Genomic DNA, 24,044 nt, shown 5'->3' with positions numbered 1-24,044 from the left:
AAAAGAACTATATAAATAGTCGAAAACGTTTGCTATTTAAATTTATTTCTGTTTTGTTATACTTATAAGGTTAAATGCTGTGGTGATGCTAAGCGTTGTTTGTTTATGGTTAAAAAGAGCAACCTTTCTACCCAAATTGTACCGGCATATACTGTATCATAAGCGATGTTTAATTTACGGAGTTCAGTCATTGGCTCCCGATGTCTCTTTACCTTAAGTATGGTTTAGTTCAGTGCTTCCCAACCTTTTTCAGTTTGCGACCCACTTTTAATGCAAGTTTTATTGTGCGATCCACAATGAGATATGACATCTTTATAATGGCATCTTTACTACTGGCGTAAGTACCGACACAACACATCTATTTGTTACATTGTTGCATAATTGTTACGTAATCATAATGCAATAATTTCCCGATCTAATAGAAAACAGGGTGCACAATTTATGAAAATGGAAAGTCAACAAATGAAGTGAAAATAAGAGTAGCGATGGCAAAGGCGCAGTATTGTTCAAGACCAAACTGCGGCTTGTGAGATCCGTAGTAATGTCGGTATTTTTTAGAAAATTTTAACATTCAGTAACATTTAGAAATGCTTCGCGACCCGCCGGTTGGGAAGCATGGGTTTAGTTCAATAATTGCGTTTTAAGCTTCTATCTGTTTAGACAACGACTACACTATAGACACACGACTGCTGAAAGAATTGAATGAAAACCAAACAGCACTCCCAATGAAAACATTTGATTAATGTCAGTACAAAATATGATCGTCGCGAGTGAGTGCAGTATACAGGCGGTTCAATTGCTAGATGGCGCTGGCTGCTTAGACAAAACTCGGTTTGCGCTCCACAAAGCCTGCAGAAAAAGCCACGTCATCAGCAGCTGCACCTCCCTAGTCTACAACAACAATGATAATGATATATATGTGCATCGGGAAAACTCTCAAAATAAAAAGATTAAAACAAGCAAATTACCATGGTGACGTGTGGCTCTGACACGTGCACACTCCTCGTCACAGCTCGTCCACTCGCTCCACATCGATAACACACAATCCATGCTGCACTCTATGACGCATGAACGACTAGATACCGGCTTGTCCCAATCGATGCAATTCTGTTCAATAAGCCCAAATAGCGCATATAAGAACTTAGTCTTACATTTTTACGTTCTCGAAGACAATGAGCAACAGAGCAACCACCAGAGTGGTCTGGCCAATCATGCTCCCAAGGCTATCGTATCAAATCATCCAATATGACCATTAGGGTGGTTCTTACTTTCCAACTTTTGAATTTTTAAACGGGCGCCCCCTAAAATAGTTCCAAATTGGATAAACTGGAAAACATCATGTTTTTATTTATATTAATCGACGTCTAAAGTATGCTCAAAGACCTTGAATTTTCCGCGCATTTTGAATTATCCGATTCCATTCGAACATGTTTACCGTGCAGAAGTATCGATTGTCGTGATGATTCCGCGGCTCTCTTTAAGCCATGTCACTCTGATTCTCTTAGCTTTAACTTTCCTCAAGCCCAGAAACTGGGTTTAGTGTAATGTTTGCACTTTTTATAAACCTAAGATTTATCTTAACCTCCTAGCTTCATGTCAAAGTAAAAAGCCTGGCAACCCCTTTCAATGAAACCACTGAATGATGTGCTTCTCCTTCGTCATATATCTGTCACAAAAGCATGTGGATCGTTAGGACAGCATCCTACATGTCAAATGTTCATCATTATCATCGGCCATGCCTGAATAAGGCGTCGGCTACCGTGAGTCCCCACAACGATCGATTGTCCATAGTTCTAATTAGGTTTTCAAAATTTTGGTTTGTCCATGTTGAAAGATTTCCAAACGTGGACGCTCCCGGTGCCTCTGACCAGGAAGTCGCTCCATCAGAGGCACCGGGGGCGTCCACATTTGGAAATCTTCAAAAATCTTTCAACATGGACAAACCAAAATTGGCTTAAAGAGAGCCGCGGAATCACCACGACAATTGATACTTCTGCACGGTAAATGTTCATAGGTATAATATATATTTTATTAGCCTACTATATATTAGCTGTATAGCTCAGATTAAAATTCACTGCAGGAAAAAGTAGGCAAAAGCTTGAAATAAATTTATTTTGTACAACTACAAACATCAATTTCAATAGGCATGCCTTTTCAATACAAAGGTGCATTAACCACATGGTTTTCAAGCTATTTCTCCTTGTGATGTACCACGATTCTCAACCTTTCTCATTGAACAGTTATGACTAGAGATGTAAATGCAAAAAAACGAACCGTTTTTTTTAAAAAAAAACGTGTTTTTTTTCAAAAAAAACTTGAGCCAAAAAAAACACGCGTTTTTTGTTTTTTTTTGTTTTTTTTCATATTTTTCTGGAAAAGTTGCAATTTTTTTGCAATTTACAGCTTAGTTTCATTATAGTGCTCTTGAAAAACATTAAATTACTAAAAATAGTTTTATTGGTGTGCTGAAATTCCTAAGTGTTTGTGTTTGGCAGCATATGTTCTTGCATAGTCCTATGAGGACCTATGTTGTTTCGCTTTTTTCTTCATTCTCTGGCATGTTTGTGGCAGTAGACCTGACCAGTGTTTTTTTTAAGGTGTTTTGGGGGACCGAAACGGTACCCCAAATTTCTCCAGCGGTTTCCCAAAATTTGGACTTGCAACTACAGTAGAAAAGTAATGGTTGTTTCTCGCTATGTCTTGTCGATAATACGAATATGGCCTACGATCAATAGTTCACGTTCAGAAAAAAGAATAAGTGGAGGTACAGCTAACAGCTGAATCAAAGAGTTATTCACAAAAGAAGTGCACCTTCGATACTCGTCAATGTTTATTTCTGATTTATGGCGTATAATGATCAGTTTTTACGTGTGGAAACATAACAAGCAGAAGCCAACAAGCACACTTTGTTTGATTGTGCAGCAAACTTGTTTGGCGGCCGTGTTGGGCAGGCTGTTTGGTCGCTGTCACAATCATTTAAGCTGTGCCTTGTCGAATAATTTATTTTATGTTGCGTTGATTGTATGTAGTTATGGCTATTTTTTGGTATTTAAATGAAACACTTGCGGTCTCTTAAAACTACTTAGCGTTCACCCAAACCAAACCTTAAAAAAAAACCTGGACCTGACAAACATTGAATTAATGAAATTTGATACATGACATAATGTAGATGAGTTAATTTCTTTTTCCTTTTATGGAAGTTAGCCTATGATGTTAGTGTACTGTGGTACTGGTTATTCTTGTACACACTCAATGGGTTGACGAAATTTTGACAAAACAAGGTGGCAGTATTCAGTACACACATTTACCTTGTTTGTGGACGTGGTAATTTACTAATGCAAGCTATTGCCAATAGCTTGTTTAAACATGTTTTGTAACTGATAGCTTGCCAACGATGTATATGCTTTATAAATGTTGAAACAGAAGTATTCTTTTCGTGTGTTGTAAGATCTTGGATTGGACACTTCGTCATTGATGCTTCTTGCAGATTATTTGGGACATATAATGCAAGAGACCTTATCACTGATATTTTTAGCTGTCAAAAGTTAGTGCATTTGTCAGAAAAGGTTTAGGTTAATGTTCCTTTCAAATGCCCACCACCCATGTTGACTATTGCTAGTAACTACCATTCTACCAACCTTGAATGAAGAAATTTTTCCTTTAAAGTGGAGTTTTTCAGCACTGCTCAGTGCTCAGTGTTCACATAGTGAATAAATGCTTTATAATGCTTTTCCTGACAAGAATAAAGTTTTACCCATATTCCCACAATGCAGGATAAAGATACAAAACAAACATCAAAGATGAAAATTTATTTTATTTGAGAACTAGGCCTACTGCTTTTGAGATAAAAAGAAATTGACCTGTTGTCGTTACGCACCAATAAAACCATGATGCAAACTTTAATTTTTTTTATTGGGCAGAGGAAAGATTGACGAAAAGTTAGGCAAAAACAAAAAAAGTGCTAAAGTCTCAAAGTTCTGCAAACTAGTTCAAATTGGATGGATTAAGTGCAACCAATAACCATACTTCTTTTAAACATGTTTATGACAGCACAATGGTGTGATTAAGGGAAAACAAATATGACTATGACGTCACAAAGGATTATTGAATCTCTTCAGGAAAAATAAAAAAACATCAAAACGTTTCCATCTTTCACTACATTTAAATGTGATTTGGGCTAAAAGTTGGGACTTTAGCACTACACTGCTTTTGCCAAACTTGTCATCAATCTTTCTTCTATCCAATTATTATTTTTTTTAATTTACGCACCATGGTTTTATTGGTGCGTAACGATAAGAGGTTAATTTCTTTTTAGCTCAAAAAGTAGTAGCCAAAACTTGTTTTAATATTCATAAACAGATAGCCCACCCCATAAAACATGGGGGTAGAGCTAAAACTTATGTAAATATGTTGAGCGGTTCTTGAGATATGGCCAATATGGCCGTTTTTCTATTGCTCCTTATCTATAAAGCCACTTAGTGGCTAAGGTTATTTCACTTATAACTCGAGAACCGCTTGTGTGATTTTCATCACGTTTGCACCAAATGCACATCAACTGGAACAATCTCTTGACGTTGTACTGGTAATGGTGTGGTGTGCTGGGGAAAAGTTCCTTTGTGAAGTAGAGAAACAGGACCCTGACCACCTAGTCCTAACGTAACATGCCCATTAACTAAAATCCCAGGTGGCTTCGAAACTGTACACGAGTGTGGTACTGCATTTAACAACTGGCTGAACCAAATTACAGACAATACTTGAGATGTGCCAACCATAGGACACTGTGTTACTATTTGAGTCGATGAGAAACCTTTATGGCTCGTGTGTTGAGACTTGAGAGACATATTGTCTCATTTGAAAGATGTTATACGAGTTATGAGACTATTTTTTTGTTGAAAGAGACGCTATTGCAATGAGTTTACCCTAATTGCTGCATATTGTGACATTTAATAAAAAAATAGGTAAAAAAAACAAAAAAAACAAAAAAAACGAATAAAAAACAAAAAAAACGATAAAAAACAAAAAAAACGAGCTCGTTTTTTTTAAAAACAAAAAAAACCGTTTTTTTACATCTCTAGTTATGACCCTCTTTCATTGCTCACAGTTCAGTTTAAAACTCTTGTGTTTTAAACTTTTTACAATAACAAGAAATTGACCTAGACAAATGCAATTATGACATCACAATGAAAACAGAGCCAAAAATGAGTGATTTTACTAAGTAATATAAAAGCTTTCCGATAGCAGATTTCAAAAATGCTTTGTCGAATATATTGAAAACTAGAGCAACTTCGAAAAAAAAATAAGTGCATTTAGGAACCTTGAAGTATTTTAAAATAACTCTCGCACTTTGTGCCAATTTTTTTATAGCCTGTGTGGCCAAATGGGTTGCGGACAAAATCAAAGTAACAAACACCCTCCAAGTAAAGGCTGGGCACTGAAAGAAACTGTCTCATGTAACTAAAGCTGCACTTGTTGAGAACCAGAAGGTTAGAGTATTGTGTACACGTGCAAAAACAATATTCATTATATTGTTATTTTGAAACATTTGATAACTGCTAGCATTTTGCGTTGTCTTTGTGTGAATGGCCTAATACCAATATTATTGGAAAGGCACTAGATCTAAAGGTGGATGGGAAGAGGAAACGCGGTCGTCCAAGAAGAATGTGGAAACAACAAGTGAAGGATGAATTTAAAAAAGTCGGACTGAAGGAGGAAGATGCAAGGGACAGGGTGAAATGGAGAAAAGGGATTAAAACAATTGCTGCGCGGAAACAATCGGCCACCCCCACTAGTGGGGAACAAACCGACGATGGATTATGATGATGATGATTGGACTCAGCCACGTAAAGTTTTCTTTGCATTGAGCATCATTAGTTGTTGTTAGAAACAAAAATATTTTACGATAGGTATTTTTATATCACGAGGAACCATTGCAAAGGCACCCCTACAATTTCTTCCAACTTAAATGTTTAGCTACATATAAGGACCACCATAACAAACATTTGTGTTTAGCATTAAACTGCTAGATTACAATATACACAAGAGCAAGAATTTCTACTGTTACAGCACAGGAAAGCAATGCTCCAGCTGGAAAATAAGATAAATTTTCTCTCCTATTGCCATAGCAATTAAAAACAACATCGATACCTTTCGACTGACTTTTCCACTTCTCTTCTTCTCACAGATGACACGACGGGTCTGAAACCCTTCAGGACATGACTGCATCCTACTATTTTGCAACTTCGAATGCACAGATTCCTTAAAAGAAGGTGTCCAGTTGCTTGGCTTTTCTTGGCTCCCAACATATGATCGTCCATCCTGCAACACCAGCACTATCAAGAAGCGTTGCAATACTAGCACAGCTTACTGGTGAAACTTCACAAAGTGATGCGATCGCATAGTGTGGTTACAATAGTAAGATTCAAACCATGGCTTCCTCTGGTGAGGCAATGGTGGCTGTACGTAAACTTTCGAATTGGACTGGCGGTTAATCTGCTCATGCTTATCATGAGCAGATTAATATGAGAGTCATCTTATCATGAGAGTCGCTAGCATGTGTTGCTAGCGTAGGAAATGGCTGGTAAATTTTATCTTTATCTAATGTCTATATTTTGTGTAGTATCTAATGTCTATATTTGTTGTACAACTGTGACCATTCAAAGAATGTCTTGACACATGTGCCAATTTTTTTTAGCCTGTGTGGCCAAATGGGTTGCGGACAAAATCAAAGTAACAAACACCATCCAAGTAAAGGCTGGGCACTGAAAGAAACTGTCTCATGTAACTAAAGCTGCACTTGTTGAGAACCAGAAGGTTAGAGTATTGTGTACACGTGCAAAAACAATATTCATTATATTGTGAAGAAGGGGTGATTGGCTAGCGCGGAAGCTACACCGTAAAGCCTGATCTACACTACAAAATATTTTGAGCTGAGCTTGGCGCATTCTTTGTTTATTTAACACAAAGCTTCTCTCGACAACAGCGCCGCCTTCGGCCTGAAAATGTCTGGTCATCGCGAGCTTTTTTTACGCTCTGGAGAGATTCGCTTGACCAAGGTTCTGGCGCAGAATTTAGTTTGAGCTCAGGTCTTGGCATTTTGTGGGACTTTGGTGGAAAGGCAGTTTCAGTTTTCTAGAAAGATGGTACTCTGTTTCAGTTAATAGGTTAGTTGGTGTGTGTAGATAAAAATTAAAAGGTTAGGTTTAAAAAAGTCTTACATAGGCCTACTTAGCTGTTAGTTTGGTTAAGGTGGCACTTCACTAGGCTTTTGGTATGATTAAAGTTGGCCTTTCAGCTAGTATGGTGGTCCTACCTCTTAGACGGATTCAAACTATCTTTAGCTGTTGGTCAGGTTCAAGTAGCACTTCACCAGGCTTTTGGTCAAACTTGGGTTAGCCTACCTGCTAGCCTTGCATTGATTGCAGTGTTCAACTGTACAAGTTAAAGGATAGCTCTAGGTCTACAATACTATTCTAGATTATTTTCAGTTGACCTATTACACTGTGTCAGTACAGCGATGGATGCGTTTGATTGATAAGTATAAATCAATTGAAGGTGAATTTCCAGCCAGTTGACGTAACCAAGCAGAAAGTGAAGTTGTTAGCGCTTGAATGCACACGGTCGCAAGATCAAATTTGCCCGTGTAGACAGTTTTTAGTCAGTCGAGGCTGGACAAGGCAGGCGTTTGCGCTTTTCGGGCTTGTAGTGTAGACCAGGCTTTATGGTTAGCGAAGCGTTACTGCTGCTCGCTGTTCTAGCGAGTGATCAGCCTTGTGCTGATGGCCAGGAAGAACACCCCTTCTTCACATGTCCTACCCCTGGCACCTGCTGGTTTTGTTGGCTCTTTTCTTTCCACAAAAATAAGAGTTAAACTGACTGGTAAAGCGGCGGTCGATTATCCAAGTGGCAAGAATACGGTGCGATACTGATGATTACGTAAGCCATGGCCCAGCCTCATGGGCGAAACACGTGTCTATCGCTGTCTATTCGATGCTACAATCGGCTGCCCAGAAACTTATCAATTATATTGTTATTTTGAAATATTTGATAACTGCTAGCATTTTGTGTTGTCTTTGTGTGAATGGCCTAATACCAATATTATTGGACTCAGCCACGTAAAGTTTTCTTTGCATTGAGCATCATTAGTTGTTGTTAGAAAGAGGACTAAGAGGTTAGAAAACAGGACTACTTTTGTACAACTGTTACCATTCAAAGAATGTCTTGGCACATGTGCCGAAAATCCGAAAAAAAATTATAGCAATACTGTTACTGCAAACAAAGAAAGTTTTACAGTGATTTGAGGTTAGCGGTCGCACTTTGAAATGATAGATACAAGAAACCAAGAAGCCAAAGTAAGATACATCAAGTGCATCTGACCAAGAGCTTGTATTGTTATGACTTGTTATGACAAATGTTATGACTTGCTCGCACGTTGTGTATATACAGGGTGAACAGAAAGTCCTTGGATTTTTTTCATTTTATGAAAATTGAAAATCGGCCACCCCCACTAGTGGGGAACAAACCGACGATGGATTATGATGAAGTCAATCTTCTTCTTCGTTTGAACCTTGTTCTTCGCCACTTCAAGGGTCGAGGGGCTCTGCCTTTTACCACCCTTGGGCAGTGGCGGCGACGCGGTTTAAATGTTTGGGCAGGTGTCGAGCAGCCATTGAATTGATTCGTCATCCAGTTCACGCAGTCCACGCACACCATTTGGCGCATGGTAGATGGCGCAGTTACAGATGGTGTGGTCTGCGGTTTGTTCCTCCATGCCACACTCACAGATCGCGGATGGAGCCATCCCCCATTTGTGCATGTTGAAGCGAAATAGTCCGACGCCAGTACGAAGGCGGTTGAGCCGCACCCAGGCCTTCCTGGGCAAATGCATTCCGGTTGGATGGTGGCTGGTGTCGGAGATGAAACTTTGGAGTCTTGAGGAGTTCTTCTTCCACTCCGAGCTCCATTGGTGGTCCGCCCAGGTTGCCGCACTGATGGATTGGTCTTCAGCACTTTTCATCAGGAGTTGTGCGGCACGTACAAATGGGTGTCTCGATTTCAGTCGCCGAGGTTTCTCGTTCACAGACTCGTAGAGACTTGAGTAGAGTAAGTGGTTGGGGTTTGTAGCTCGACGAGAGAGAGACAGGATGGCTTCTTCACGACGAAGCTCAGCTGGTTGGATGCCTGCAAGGACAGGGAGATTTTCCGATGGTGTAGGTCGCAGGCATCCTGTCACGATACGCAGGGCGTCGTTTATGGCAGTGTCGATTTGATGGCAGTGGGCACTGCGGCTCCAGACAGGTGCACAGTATTCTGCTGGAGCGTGAACTAGCGCGATGGTGGCAATGCGCAGGGTATCAACTCCGGCTCCCCAGCCAGAGCCGGCCAGACGCCTTAGCAAAGCTGTGCGTGTTGAGATCTTTTTGCGTAGTGACTCCAAATGTTGACGGTAAGTGAGCGACCTGTCCAGGACTACCCCTAGATATTTAGGGTTTGGGCAGAAGGGCAGGGTTTTTCCATTGGTGCTGATCTTGAGCTCACGCTTTGCTTCCCGGTTGTTTAAGTGGAAGGCTGTCGTCACTGTTTTGGTTTCGCTGAGCTTCAGTCTCCATCTCTGGAGGTATGCCGAAAGTGTCGACATGTCCTGGTTTAGAGTCCCTTCTAATGTTTCCCAATGATTCGACAAGTGTAGAATGGCCAAATCATCGGCATAGGCATACTTTGCGGATACCGTGATTGGCAAGTCGTGGGTGTAGATGTTAAACAGAAGGGGGGCCAGGACAGATCCCTGAGGGACGCCATTTTTAAGGCGTCGTAACCTGCTTGGTTTACCACTTCCGGTGGTGAGAGTAAAGCTTCTGTTGTAAACGAGCTCCATGATCATGCGGACCATGTGCCTGTCCGGGAGCAGGCAATTATATATGAATGTCAATTATATATCAATTATATAAGTCAATTATATACCTTTAAATATCTAAATATCTTGCTAATGTGTAAGACACTGACAAGACATAATCACGCCACGCAAGATTCTAACCACCATTTGGAATGGGCCAAAATACCACAAAATGAGCTACGTGTCTCGGTCGAAAACTTTCGACAAAGAATTGAGAGAGTTATCCAAGTGAAGGGCCGCCACATATAAAATAAATAAAGAAATTTATTCTTAGTATTGTAAGCTCTCATTGTGATACCTTTTTGTTGAAATTCCATTTATTTTCTATTAATAGACCGTTTATAAGTTGGTCCAAGGACTTTCTGTTCTCCCTGTAGAACGCCATGATTCCAACTTACCCTTGCTGTCTCATTGGATGGAAATCGGCAATTCTCCCAGGAAAACGCTTTCCAATAATAGATGGAGCAGCTGTGTGGATTGCAGGATCGAGATTGGGTCAGATTATCAGGGCCAGGACATGGCAAGCCCAGTGAGCCAGGACGAGCCACAATAAATCGGCTCCTGGTATAAAAACAATGATTACTACAAATGTAAGCTCCACTTAGTATTGACACTTGGTGCTGGTCGGCTTGAATTTGTAACGCTGTTACTCACCCGACAGCAAAATCCGTCATTTTTATATTGATTCAACGTCTGCAACTGGACTTGTTATTGTCTGCAGACGTTGAGTCAATGTAAAAATAACGGGTTTTGCTGTCTGGGTAGTTTGTTTGCAAAACATCATCCAACATGATGTAAAAAGAAATGAAACTGACATTAAGCAAAAATATATTTAAACAGATTCAAGTAATTCGGGAGGTATATACTGTAAGTCACTACTTGGCAAAGTGAATTTCTGTTTTGGAAAAGGCATAAAATACGGAAGTCGGTCGGGAATGGTTGAAATTGTTTAACAAATCAAACTTTTAAGGTCCAGAGAGGAGATTAACAGAAAGGTGTGATTTTTCTGGCAAATGAAATTCCCAAGCGGCAAGTTGAAACCTCAGACGAACTTGAAAGTGAAAATGGCAGCATCTGACACATCATCACTAAAGCCAAGACAAACCTCGCATTATTCCAAGGATGACTAGATAGTGGAATTCGTATTATGACTGAGAGTAGTTCCACCACAGACGATTTAAAAAAGTTAAGACCAGAAAGCCGCATTAACTGCGATCAACTCAGCTGCAGTCATCAACTCGTCGCTACGCTACGCTCTTTCCGCCAATGAAGTTTGCAGTAATCCCTGCAGCTTACACCCCCTACACGGCTATGATCTTGCAAACATACAATAAACATATGTAACTGTGTATTAACGCACTGCTTATCAAAACTATTCGAAAGCTATAATGGGATAGGGAAGGTAAAAAACCATTGTTCAATGCAGCCAAAACATCATTGAAAGCGTAAAACTAGCAGCACATGCTATCACTTGCATCTGGGTTAGCTCTTGAGCTCTACTAGATTAATAATTGCAAAAGAGATTATTTGTCGCTATTCTAAAAGTTGTGGGCCACAAGCGAGTTAAAACAAAGTTTCAATTTCTTCTAAATTTAGCAAAAACAAAATTTTCAAGGTCAAATCTAAATGTGTTCTTAACGTAACCAAAATATTCTAGAAAGTTCCTATTTACAATAATTGTATTTTTCTGAATTATTCAGAAAAGAAACGTGATTGGCTTTATGGCTTACACAAAAAATAATATTTTTGCGCTTGATGGTGACTTGCTCCAGGAAATATAAACCTTAATCAGGAAAGAAGTTTATTTCAACGGTCACATCGTTGGCCAATGGCCATGAAATTGCGTCCAATTAAAAATGTTCGGTTTGTTTGTTATTTATCAGTGACTTTGTCACATAAGCTTAGTGCTATATTTCACTTTTAAATGCATCAACATGTATCACTAATGGATGTCATGACGGTACCCCCGGTGATTTGGTCGACAGTCATTTGATCGACAGGACGTTTGGTCGACAGGACGTTTGGTCGACCGGAATGGCCCGTTTCGGTAAGTCCGATTCAGTGAGTCCGATCCCTATTTGGTGATTTTTTCAATATTTTTTTTTTGAATTATTGGGTACCGTAGCCTAATTATCATTGCCGTTTTAGGGTTAGGGGTTAGAGGTTAGGAACTCACCGAATCGGACTCACCGAATAGTAGCAGACCCTGGTCGACAGACATTTGGTCGACAAGACGTTAGGGCGACAGAACGATTCATTTTAGGGTTAAGGTTAGATAACTAACCTAACCTAACTCTATCTAACCCTAACTCTAACCCTAAAATGAATCGTTCTGTCGACCTAACGTCCTGTCGACCAAATGTCTGTCGGCCAAATGTCGTCAACCAAATGTCTGTCGACCAAACGTCCTGTCGACCAAATGTCTGTCGCCCAAACGACCGGACACCGTCATGACAAAGGAAAAACGTTTGTATTAATTTAAATACCTCAGCCATTCTAAGTATGTTTATCCCGCTTCTGTAATGACATATCACACTTTTGTGCCATTTGATATTATACTGCATACCAACAAAAGCAAGAGATATCCAAGAGATAACCATAGTGGAACTACACAAACCTGGTTTGCTGCTTGAGCTTCTTCTTCTTTGACCGGCAAGTGTTTGGACATGAAGTCCACGATCCCCACTCGCTCACCACACAATCCGAGGGACATGCCACGTGGCAAGGTGTCACAGCGGGAAACTTTGCAGAATTCTGACACTTGTCATCGCTGACGAGCCTCTCCCACATGTCTTGGCATACCTGATGGTGTGTCACCGTGCCCGCTCCGCAAGTGCCGCCTTGTACCTGACACGGGGCTGAAGTGGAGATATACCATGCAAAACACCTGGAAAACGATCAAATTCTATATTAGTGAATATGTCCTTCGTTGCGCCCAATACAACGATAGAATCACCGCTTTCGTGGCATTCATGTGCTGTTATCAACAGTACGCAAAATGTAATGCAGGTACAATACCATGGTGCGCAAAATTTCTTCTTCAAAGATGAAAAATAAGTCTGAAGAATTTAATGCTTGCCGATTGATACATTCAACCAATTGGGTTAACAAAATAATCCAGCAAAGTACCACGATGCTGATTTTGTAGATGTGGTGCACTTCCGCACATCAGTATCCTGATGCAGTAGCTGGTGTAACTGAAGTATAATCTTTTCTATATGTTACCGACAACGTGAATTTCTGTTGTCGCAAAGGCGTCTGTAACAACTAAGTGCGCTATTCGTGCAGTTATACAGGTAGCATGATTAACCTGGCCTTGTTGCATGGTGCAACTTCTAGTGTATGGCTGCAACTATCGTTTGAACCAAAGACGTTGTAAATTTCTCGCACTCTCCGTTTAAACCCTGATCGTTTCCTTCTGCGATTCTTTGTGAGTTTCGCTGAAGCTGAGTCGCCGGGGCAATGTGTGGGCACACAGTTTGACCACGCTGACCACGGCCCCAGGTCACATTTTTGTGCGCATGGCAAGTCACAATTTTGCCACTCCACAGGTTTAAGACTCTGCAATGAAACCACAGATTACCACAAATTATTATAAATGCAAAAAATTGTTTCGTTTCGTATAAAAATATAACTTTTCGGTTGTCTTTACTGTATTTCGGGGTCCATGTCGATGACAACCCTGGTTATTGGTGACTCAAAAAAATTCTTTTGTTGTTCTATTCTTCTCGGACATGGGTGGGATGGTGGAGATTCCCAGGCAAGGATACTCAAGTGGGGTAGGACAGAAAAGGTTAGGAACTACTAGACTAGCCACACCATGTGCATATATTTTGTCTCAAAAATGCATCATTTGTATCAAAATTAGAAATAGATATCCCATGGGCACAACGCCGCACAAGCCAATATGTGCCACACCAACAACAGCCTTTCCCTATTGTATTCAGCTCAAGCCACAACATGTCCATCAATCAAGCTAATGAAAAGGAGTCAGCATTATGCGTCTTGCTTCAAAGCGATGACCTCAGTGTGATACACCATTACGACGTCACACAAGCAACTCTTACTAAGGGATAAAGCAAATAATGGCGATTCCCAGGAGGGTCCTGTGGCCAGATGACCAGCAAATGCTCTGGGCAACAGATAGCAACAACCGAACCGATATGAATTGATAAATGAAGTATTTCAATATCAAACATTGCTTCCTCCAAACTTTTGTTCTTCCATACAAGATTACGACAATTTCAGCGTTAAAATCAGTTTTGATTAACATAAACTTCTTGTCGGATGAAATTTTTCGTGCCATATTGTAGTTTTACTCAATCAATATTACCAACAAAACAAAAATTCTAAACGTTGACGTCGTTTAAGAAATTAAGAAAGTGTTACTGCCACCTTTGAAACCATAGAAATGACTGTTAGACAAAAAAAACTTTTCTTGACGAAGAGATTTTTGTTTAAATTGTGCCACGCTTGTTGGTAGTGTATACACCGAACATTTCTTAGCTCGCCGACGCGTAAACTGGTCACAAAGAATTTAAGATTCCATTGCGTGGATAACTCATGGTCCATCCAAGCTTGCGCAACGCGAGCAACCGAGTCTGAACGTCATAACAACGTCAGCGTTCGTTTGTCAATTACAAATACAAAAATGACGTATTCAAAAGCAAGATAGGTTCGCAAATTGATTCAAGACCGAGATGAAGGTACAACAGGAATCATTTATAATCTAATTGTAAACAACTTTAAACTGGGTGGACAGGAACGCAACCCTGATCTAATTCACTTAAATTGGATTTGTATCCAACTCTTATCCAATCTGTGCCAGCCGGTGATGGGAGGTTTATAGTGCTACGTCATACAACATGCACCTTACCTGGTTACATTTACTCTCGTCGACAGGTTGCTTGGAAACGACTGAACCAGACACTGTGGGCATGACAACCGATTTTGACGAGGGCACCTAAAATAAAGTAATGTCACGAAAAACGTTTTTGAAGAAAACCAGCAATTAAATAACACGCGATACAAGAAAACAGTCACCTGTTCATTAGTGACTTCATTGTCGAGAACGCAGTAGACCTGTCGCGGCTGCTCGCCACCTCCACATGTGGCATTGTTGAAGGGGCGGCACCTCCCCCAAGTACCTGTCACCCAGCTGTACCTGCACAATACACGAAAAGAACATCATTGTGAGCAACTGTGCATATTTTTTTGTGAAATCCAATAGAAATATGTATCAAACGTCAACATCTCTGCTTGAGACATAGAATACGACAACCAATAAACTCAGTTTATAATTAAACTCTCCCATCAAAACTGATCAAAGGTAAACGAAACCAAGAAAGGCCAGCAAAAACCTAAACTTTTATACAAAGAGTTCGATCCCTCAGTTCGCTATTTCGCACGCAACTGGTGCATAACAAATTATTATTTCAAAAGATACAAGACAAAACTTTACAAGAGGTTTATTGTAATGAGGCGTTATTGTTGGGAATGTGCGTGTGCTAACTCGGTTACATTGGGCTTCACATTTCACAAGTGTGTTGTAAAATCCTACAGCTGTTTGCAAGTTTAGTTAAACTCTGAGGAGGTTAGTAGTGCTATGTTACACAAAAAAGTGCAATGCCAGCGATCGGTTGTACGATCAAAGCATTTTCCCGCAAACTGTGGCAATCGGACTCCTTTTATCTTTAAGGATCTCTGTGACATTACAAGACGAACTTTGACCGCCTGTGTCTTTGTGTGAAGCGTGCTATTTTTAGATCTGCTGCAGTGTGATTATTTCCTTTGTCTGTTCTTTCGCCTAAGTAACGAAGTCCAGCTGTGCAGAAACTAGATCTTTGTGGCGCGATGTCTTGAGCATCAGATCGCAGCATGAAATTACAGTTGCTTTTTTTCTTCTCATGGCACGCATCAGTCTGTTTGGTGGCCTTATTTTCTTCACTTCGCTTTTGCACGCGGCAAATAGTTATACGAAAGCAGAAAGGGACATTAAATGAATGAAGTATGCAAACGAGAAGCAAATGCTGATACACTTATCCGATCTTCTTTTGTGTGATACAGGATTGTTCAGATTTCAGGGCAGGTGATGGAAAGCCAGGTAAGTGTAGCTTTGTCCAGTTCTGCTATGCCATGCATTCTAGACAAGCCATCCCTCGCGGTCGTAGGAACAACTACACTGCGGTGTTGGAATGCAGAGTGCGATCACGTCTAAACATCTTTTCTTAGCTCTCCAGATAGTCAAACAACACCTGCAGCCGCCAAGGCTCTTCCGAAAAGACTCTATACAAAAAGAAAAGATCAGTGGACAGAGACCATCCAATCTGTTGATCTCTCGCACTCAATCAATAACCTCACGGGACAATCTAGAGGATAGACCAAAGATCCCCAACCACCAGGTCAGGAATGGGTGTCTTGATTTCAGTCAACGGGAGTGCTTGTTTAAAGGAGCAGAGACATTGGAGTGAAGAAAATGGTTGGACTGTCGAGCAAGAGACAGGGTGGTGAAGCTCAGCAGGTTGGATGCCAGCAAGAATTGGGAGATTGTCCAATGGTGTGGGATGCAGGCATCCGGTCACTGTTGTGCGCAGAGCGCTGTAGGCTATATGGCAGTCGATATTGTGGCAGTGAGCACTGCGGCACCAAACAGGTGTACAATGTACAGTACTCTGCTGAAGAGTAGACAAGAGCTAAGGCTGCTATACGCAGTGTCAGCCCTCGGTCCCCAGCTGGAGCCTGGCCAGATGCTTGAGTAGCGCAGAGCGCGATGTCAGTTTCTTGCACAGTGACACCAAATGATGACGGAAGAGAGCTGTCGAAACTCGCGAAGGCCAAGTCAGGGTTTGTTCCTGTTCCTCAACGACCGGAGTGGAAACTGGCTGGTTTATTCAAAATCAATAGGAAGGCAAGATCATTTGGAGAGGCCCAGTCAGCCTGCAATTCTCTGTCGCTGCTTAAATTGTTGTAGTTCCAGTTGGTGTGCTGGCAGGCAGTTGAAATCGCCAGCATAGACACTAGGAAAGGGCAACATTAGAAAGATGATGGAAACATTCACGAGGGTGGGGGGTTGTAGATGTTGACGATGCCGTAGTCTGAGATACATATGCACACCCTCTCAATCTCGGCATCAGTTGGAAATTGATCGACAAAGGTCCATTTCAGGCTCTCATGCACAAACATGGCAATGCCGTGCTTCCTGCTTAGGGTAGATCCGGCTAACATGTAGTTTGGAACAGCTCGCCTATCTGCAGAGGTGCAGTAGGTTTCTTGGAGGAGGATAACGCCTTCCATGTTGAGCCGCAGGATGGTGGGGCGCCTGAACTTGTCAATTGCCCCCTGCAGCTATGCAGTCCGGGTGGAGGCTCTGTGGAGAGACAAGTTTAATTTTTCATCTGCTTGGATGCAATTGCAAATGTTACTCACAGAATGAGGCACGAGGAACCACTTGTCGTACATCTAAAAAGCTATCGCCCCATGATCTACGCTTGTGTCGAACTTATCCGATATATTTCTTTAAGTGGGATACGCTAAACCGATAGTTTTATTTAACAATAAATAGGATCTGGTTTGGGACTTAACATTTTGATACAATAAATTGATCGATAAATTTAAGCACTATGCGCGTATTCCGCGTAACCGATTTCGTCTGTACTGACCAAAGCAATCATTTCAAGAAAGCGATTAGAAATAACAGAGACAAAATATGTTCAACTACATCGTCCAAAAAACAACGGCAAAAAATCAACATTTGTTAATATGCTTGCAAACCAGATTTCAACAGAGCATAATATGACTTTTAAAGTTAATAAAATACGATACAGATAAGCTGACCTGAAGCACGGTGCAATAGCATCTAAAGGGGCATTGCATTGTCTAGATTCAGTAGTAACGGGACACGGCTCTGGTTCATCACCTTGTGGAAGGCGAACAACATCACGTGACCTTATTTGTTTTCCAGTTTCACCACATGCAGCGCCACAGCCTCCCCATTCAGACCAATGAGAAACGGCACAAGTCACCACAAGTGGGCATGTCTCCACAAGAATGACGCTGAAAGCATAAGAAAGTAGTCATTCCAAGGAGTGGTATGTTCTAACATACGTGAACAACACGAATAAAACAAGTCAACAAGGCAAAAAAGTACTAAAATTATATCAGTTGACTTATCAGGTCAGTGAGCAAATTGCCACAGTAGTGTAATAAAGCTGATCAAGATGGTCCAAAAGCTGATACTGTTGTAACACATTGTGTATTCAATACTAACCTTCCACCCAGTTGTTTTCCCGTATAATCCAAACATGAAGCTCGACGAGTCCTTGTCCCAACCAACCCTGCAACGATCCTAGCGCGTCGCCGCCTGTTTGTCTTTCCCTTGACATCCTCAAGAAATGGATGGACCTGATGAAGTTACAAGAAACGTTGACAAACAGAAGGTTTTGAAATGTGAAATAATGAACTAGAAAGTATTGAACTATAAAGGGAGCAATGCAAAGAAATTTATTCTCACACGAGTCAGTTCAATCATATATTGCTAAAAATCGATTTCGATCAGCTAGAAGCTAGATCATCTTCAGTTAAGCTAAGCTGGAATCAAACAGCACAAAATTCAAATGATGAAAGTGCAAAGAAATAAAAAAACGTTTTACTCTAGCTACATTAAAGAATTAATGGAAAAAACTAACAATCAAAGACGAAATAAAAGGAAAATGGCACGAAAGAGCATGGTATACAATTGTAAGGCCTACCATCATAAGCCTAACCAGAAACACATTGTTCAACAATACGAAAAATATTGATTAAAAAGACAAATTGTATAAAGACTGGGCTTAAACCGATAATGACGAAAAAAGTTAACTACCGTACAAAAAATTACCTAGAACTGTATCTACAGAACTAACTACATCAAGCGATATCGAAGTGGTAACCTGACAGTTCCCTGCACAAAAATTTTTTTACTGACTAAATTTACTGATTGACTAAAATTGACTAAATATAGACTATTGAAAAAATTGACTAAATTACTTACTGACTAAAATAACTGACCAAATTAACTATAATAATGTTTAAACTAAGATAAATTCAAAATGCAGAACTGTAAAAACTAATTGTTACGTCATAAGTAAATGAATAGACTACAACTAAGCAGTCTCCAAAAAGTTGAAAAACGGAAGGGGTGACAGGGTTTATTTAACAAAAGGTGTGATCATTTTTTGAATATTAACTTTTGCTTTGGTAATTGTTTGCCATTTGTTTTCATGTAGGTCGAGTAAATCAGTGAATGATTGTTCTGTGAAGGTGACGTCAAAGCAATGTTCTAGCTTGGGTCTGGTTTGTAAAATGTCGTTGTGGAATTTGGAGTAGTGTTGTAGTAGGGATGCCTTTGTGTTATTCAAGTTTTTCCACATTGTTCGGTGACCTGTCCATCTTTTTGAAAATGAATTAATTGTTGGGCCAACATATTGTTCTTTACACAGTTTGCATGTGGCAACATATATGCCAAAGTTTTCGCAGTTTAAATTTTGTTTCAGTGGTACAGTTTTTCCTAATTTTGTGATGAGATGATTTGTAGCAGTGACCATACTGCCGTATTTGCCACGATTGCCGCAAAGGGAGCATTTTCCGCAGAGTTGAGATGATCCAATCTTAGAGCTTGTGTTCAATGAAAGGCTTTTAAAATTTGTAAGTATCTGAGTCAATGTGGTACGTTTTTTGTATACATACAATCCTAGTAGTGTGGTTTAGTTTGCGTTCTTTATTGGTAAGTTTCAGTTTATCAGGGAATGACGTAGCCCACTGCCCATACAATTTTGTCGTTGAAATTTTTGTCCATGTTTTTCTGTGGTTGACTAGGTCCAAATCGCTCTGTCCATGTTTTGGCCAATTGAATTATTTTGGTCGTCATACCTTTGTGGAATCCTGAACTGATGCATTTTCCTTTTAATTTTTCCAATTCTGTTTCATACAAAAGTTGATTTTCATTTAACCTACGTAATCTTGTTGCTTCTCCAAATACAATGCCTTTGTAAATGGATGGGGGGGTGGTGTAAAGTTCCATTGATAAAATTTCGATCCAAAGCAGTGGGTTTGACATAATTAGTGGTGATAAAACCTTTTGGGGAGTGGTTTGAAATGACATGGTTTACGTCTAAAAATTCAATTTCCATGTTTGTTTGAGAAGTGTTTTTTCTACGAAATGTTAGTTCCAAGTTGTTCTGTTCAAATTTTGATTTCAGTGCCAATTCAATTTGATTTGTGTTTTGATCGCCGAATGAAAAAAAGATGATGTCATCGATAAAACGTTTGAAAATTTCAGCTTGCTGAAGTGTTTCAGCGATGGGCAAAAGGACATAGTGTAATGTGATGTTAGCTAGAGAGACTGAGTGGTTATCTCCTGTGATAATGCCTTCATTTTGACGATAGAATTTGGTTTGGTATTGGACGATAACGTTGTCTAAACAATATAAAATAAGATCTACAAGTGTTTGTGTGGCAGATTTGGGAAATTTGGCAGTTGATCAATGACGTAGGTCAAAGCATTTTTTACGAGTTGTCTTTTCACGCTGGGATAAAGAGCTTTTACATCAGCAGCTACCAAATATAACAGATCCTTGTTTGTATTTTTTCGGGTTAGTCTAGGTTAGTTAGTTTAGGAGAGTCGTTCATATCAAGCATTGTTGTGGGTTTGACACCTGTCAGAAGATACTTCATTTTCTTGACTATAAAGGGAGTCATCACAATCATGTGCAGTGACAAAAAACTAAAATCACTCAGTCATTGCAAGCAGTAGCAACAAGTTAAAAACGTCCGTTCAATAAACAACTGAACGGTAAAGCACACGACTGACAAAAAGAAGATAATTACGATAAAATCAATATAATACCCGTGGCTAGTGCGCGCACGTCATTGCAATCTAAAGTTGTCACTTGCTTATTTGGTCACGCTCTTACATTGACAGTGGCAATCTTGCATTTCGACCACTTCTCAAACTTCATTCGGTGATCAGCTGGATTGGTCGTGCATGGCGGAAGATAGGGGCAAGGACGCACTTGCAGCATATCGTCACATCTTTTCCCACCGAACCTCGCATTCCTCAGCACCCGACGTGTCTGTTGATAAACAAAGTCAAGCAACAACCAGCAACTCAAAACAATCGTCAGAAATGGCGCCACTTTTTGCAGCACCGATGAATGTCGTACCGGTACAATACAGATGCATTACGGTACTTGAGTTTACGCTAAAACTCGTCTTTACCTTGTATTGACTAACGCACAGGCATCACCAGCCATGCAGGGTTGGCCAAGTAGCTTTTCTCTACTTAAAACACCTTTGTTGGGAAAAAATGGGGGAAACTCCGTGAAAAACCTATTTGTAGAAATTTGCAAGGAAGGTCGAAATAATAACTAACTGAAAGCAGTAATATATTCATTACCATCATACTGAATGAACAGTGTGTGCTCACTGCTCATATAACGAAAAATAATTTGTGCGATTCACTGGTCTGCTACCTAAAGAACAAAGTAGAGAGTCTTTCCTGACTCTACAAGTTTCTTAAAGCTACAAAAGATTACAGTGGGCGGTATATAAGTTTTCACTATTTGAGATCTATGATTACGTTTTCTACAGCACATAATTTAGATGCAATGATTAAAAATATCCTTCCATTTTGCATGTTACATTAGGTTTCGAAATTATGGTAAAATGTACTTTTCGCTTTGTAAGTTTGAATATACTTTGGAGAAGTAATGTCGTAATACATCCAGCAAATCATAATAAAATGCGATATCAGTAAGCTGTTTATCTCAAAATTATCTTCATAGACAGTAGATGTAGATGAACTGTTGTTTTAAGCTTGCAGTCTTGTTACTAACCATGAAGAGTGAAGATAAACGACAAGATTCAGATGCATGATAATCAAGAACATAAATAAGCTCTGACATAGATATTTTGGCAATAAAACGATAATTGCATATTCACTAAAGCTGTTAAAAAACGTTTCTTTTTATATATTTTTTGCTTTCTTTACGTTTTTTTTTTACTATTAGCAATCGTTTAATTTCAGGTAACAACTGTTTTTATTAACATCTTAGTCTGGAGGAATTTGGTCCTTAATAATCACTATTCCTGCAAAAATCCAACCCATTGAGCATCAGAAAACTATGCATATAGAGAAAAAATAAACTTTGTACCGCCTTTAACAATATTTTTAAAATCAACCCTAATGTTGCAGATACCGTCATACCGTATACTGATACCGTATACTGTGAAGTATTCGCTAATTTAGATCATGCAACCATAAACTAATCTTCATTAGTTCTCACGCTGCTGCACTATGCAAACACAAATCTATTATCGCTTGAACAACAAAACACACGTCTACAATTATTGTACTTAGCATTAGCTATCCGGAATCAACGGAAAAACTAATATGCAGAAATACCGGAATAGAATACAGGATTAGTTATTTGGAATTACCTTTATTTGACTTCCGTGTCCACAACTACGAGTACACTCGGTCCACTCGCCAAACATGGATGCCACGCAGTCGACAGGTGACAATAAAAGACAGTTCTTCCTTGTCGCTGGTCGAGGAAAGAATCTGCTCATCAAATTTGGTTCAACAAACTTTCCAATAGAAAATTCAACAAATTCCATTAATTTATTGTTTTTATAAGTAACATTTCATAACAAGCAACATGGTTGATATCGCGATTTCGCAGCATGTAGCTTCACAAACAAGAGTTTCTTTGCATGAACAATACAAAATTAAATTTTCCATCTTCTATCATGGGTGGCCAAACTGAGCATTGCTCACGTTTAATATTTTTACTATGCAGGCACCAGATATTAAACACTTGGTCAGAAAAAAACAATAACCATTTTTTCGCTGACAACTTTTAGGGCTATGAAGATTGGAATGGCGCGATTTAGTATTGCTGCTGCGAAGACAACCCGATTCGGAAACAGCCTTTTAGTTTTACGAAGACGACCAATTCGCTGCGGAAGCGCTGTCTAACAGCGTTTTATGGTTAAAATACAATTGTCTGAATGGAGGTGGAAGTTCTCTAAAATCCCACAGCAACAGCATCTGTTTATTAAAAGGAATAATAGGTATTATTCAGGGGAGTGACATACATACTTTATAACAAATCATTTGCAATTTAAGGGGACGTTCAAATATTACGTAACGCCTTCGAGGGGGAGGGGGGGGTTTATGCAAAGCGTTACGTTAGCGTCACATCGGGGGGGAGGGGGTTCAAGCAAAACGTTACGTAACGCTTTCGAGTACGAAATGGTAGTTTTTTGTGCTGAATTTGTAGTGAAAAAGCGTTACATGGGGGAGGGGGGATTGAAAAAAGCGTTACGTTGACGTTACATGGGGGAGTCAAAAATTTGGAAAAAAAGCGTTATGTAATATTTGAACGTTTCCTAAAACTTAGTTCTATTATATCGCTGTCAAACAAAATATAATTTCCTCAGGCCTCTAAGCTCCCGGTGACCATCTCCGCTGAGAAGTCATTAAATAGCCTCCGTAACAACCGCGCAGATAGGCCATGTGTAGTCACCGGCTTCCACAAGGCAACGTTTCTCTACTCACTTTCGTATTTCAGCTTATTCTTCGCTCGGTTTTTGTGTGTGAAACTTGTTTCTCTTCACTCGTATTAGCAAGCTGTTTTCACAAACAAGGCAAAGTCTCTCACATGCAGCCAAGAATTATTGCTGATAAAAGTTTAAGCGTCAACCTATACAGTAAAAATTCGAAGACTAGTTGTAGCCTGCACCTACTTAGGAAGTAGTGCATTCAAGTAGACTAAAACTGCAAACATGTTTCAGAGCCTTGTTTGCGGTTTTCTTGACCTAGCCAACGCAAAACCAAATATTAATTAACTGATTTTTAAAAACACAAATTTGTAAGGTATTTTTTTTATTTTGGCTGTCCGGTGTAGCAGTACAAGAGTTACTGCAGGCCAAAAGTTACAAGGGTTGCCAAATATTTCATTTAAATTTTATTTAATTTTGTTTTGAAAAATAATTAAATTTTTAACCTCTCAAAAGGTCAGATTAATAAATATAAGTATTTTGTAATGTTAACTGAAAAGCTTGCATTACTTTGAGAGCAATGAATTCATTACACTTAATTGAAACAATTTTTGCT

General features: G+C 39.7%; 1 protein-coding gene across 1 annotated transcript in view; it reads right to left on the bottom strand.

Moving 5' to 3' along the window:
- Window positions 1-22,543, bottom strand: part of LOC145788423 (thrombospondin type-1 domain-containing protein 7A-like) — a 57,660-nt gene extending 35,117 nt beyond the window's left edge. The window contains exons 1-11 of the mRNA XM_082600191.1: window positions 22,364-22,543; window positions 20,839-20,997; window positions 18,156-18,289; window positions 17,723-17,941; window positions 14,933-15,053; window positions 14,766-14,852; window positions 13,200-13,450; window positions 12,507-12,776; window positions 10,288-10,450; window positions 6,145-6,315; window positions 969-1,107 (exon numbers count right to left, since the gene is read on the bottom strand). Of these exons, the coding sequence (XP_082456317.1) occupies window positions 969-1,107; window positions 6,145-6,315; window positions 10,288-10,450; window positions 12,507-12,776; window positions 13,200-13,450; window positions 14,766-14,852; window positions 14,933-15,053; window positions 17,723-17,941; window positions 18,156-18,289; window positions 20,839-20,997; window positions 22,364-22,543 (1,894 nt within the window). The remainder of the gene's footprint in view (window positions 1-968; window positions 1,108-6,144; window positions 6,316-10,287; window positions 10,451-12,506; window positions 12,777-13,199; window positions 13,451-14,765; window positions 14,853-14,932; window positions 15,054-17,722; window positions 17,942-18,155; window positions 18,290-20,838; window positions 20,998-22,363) is intronic.
- Window positions 22,544-24,044: the final 1,501 nt, after the last annotated feature.

Source organism: Aplidium turbinatum, chromosome 2 (genome assembly GCF_918807975.1).
Source record: "Aplidium turbinatum chromosome 2, kaAplTurb1.1, whole genome shotgun sequence".
Taxonomy (NCBI): domain Eukaryota; kingdom Metazoa; phylum Chordata; class Ascidiacea; order Aplousobranchia; family Polyclinidae; genus Aplidium; species Aplidium turbinatum.
Note: the sequence above shows the minus strand (reverse complement) of the source record. Positions and strands in the feature narration are given on the sequence as shown.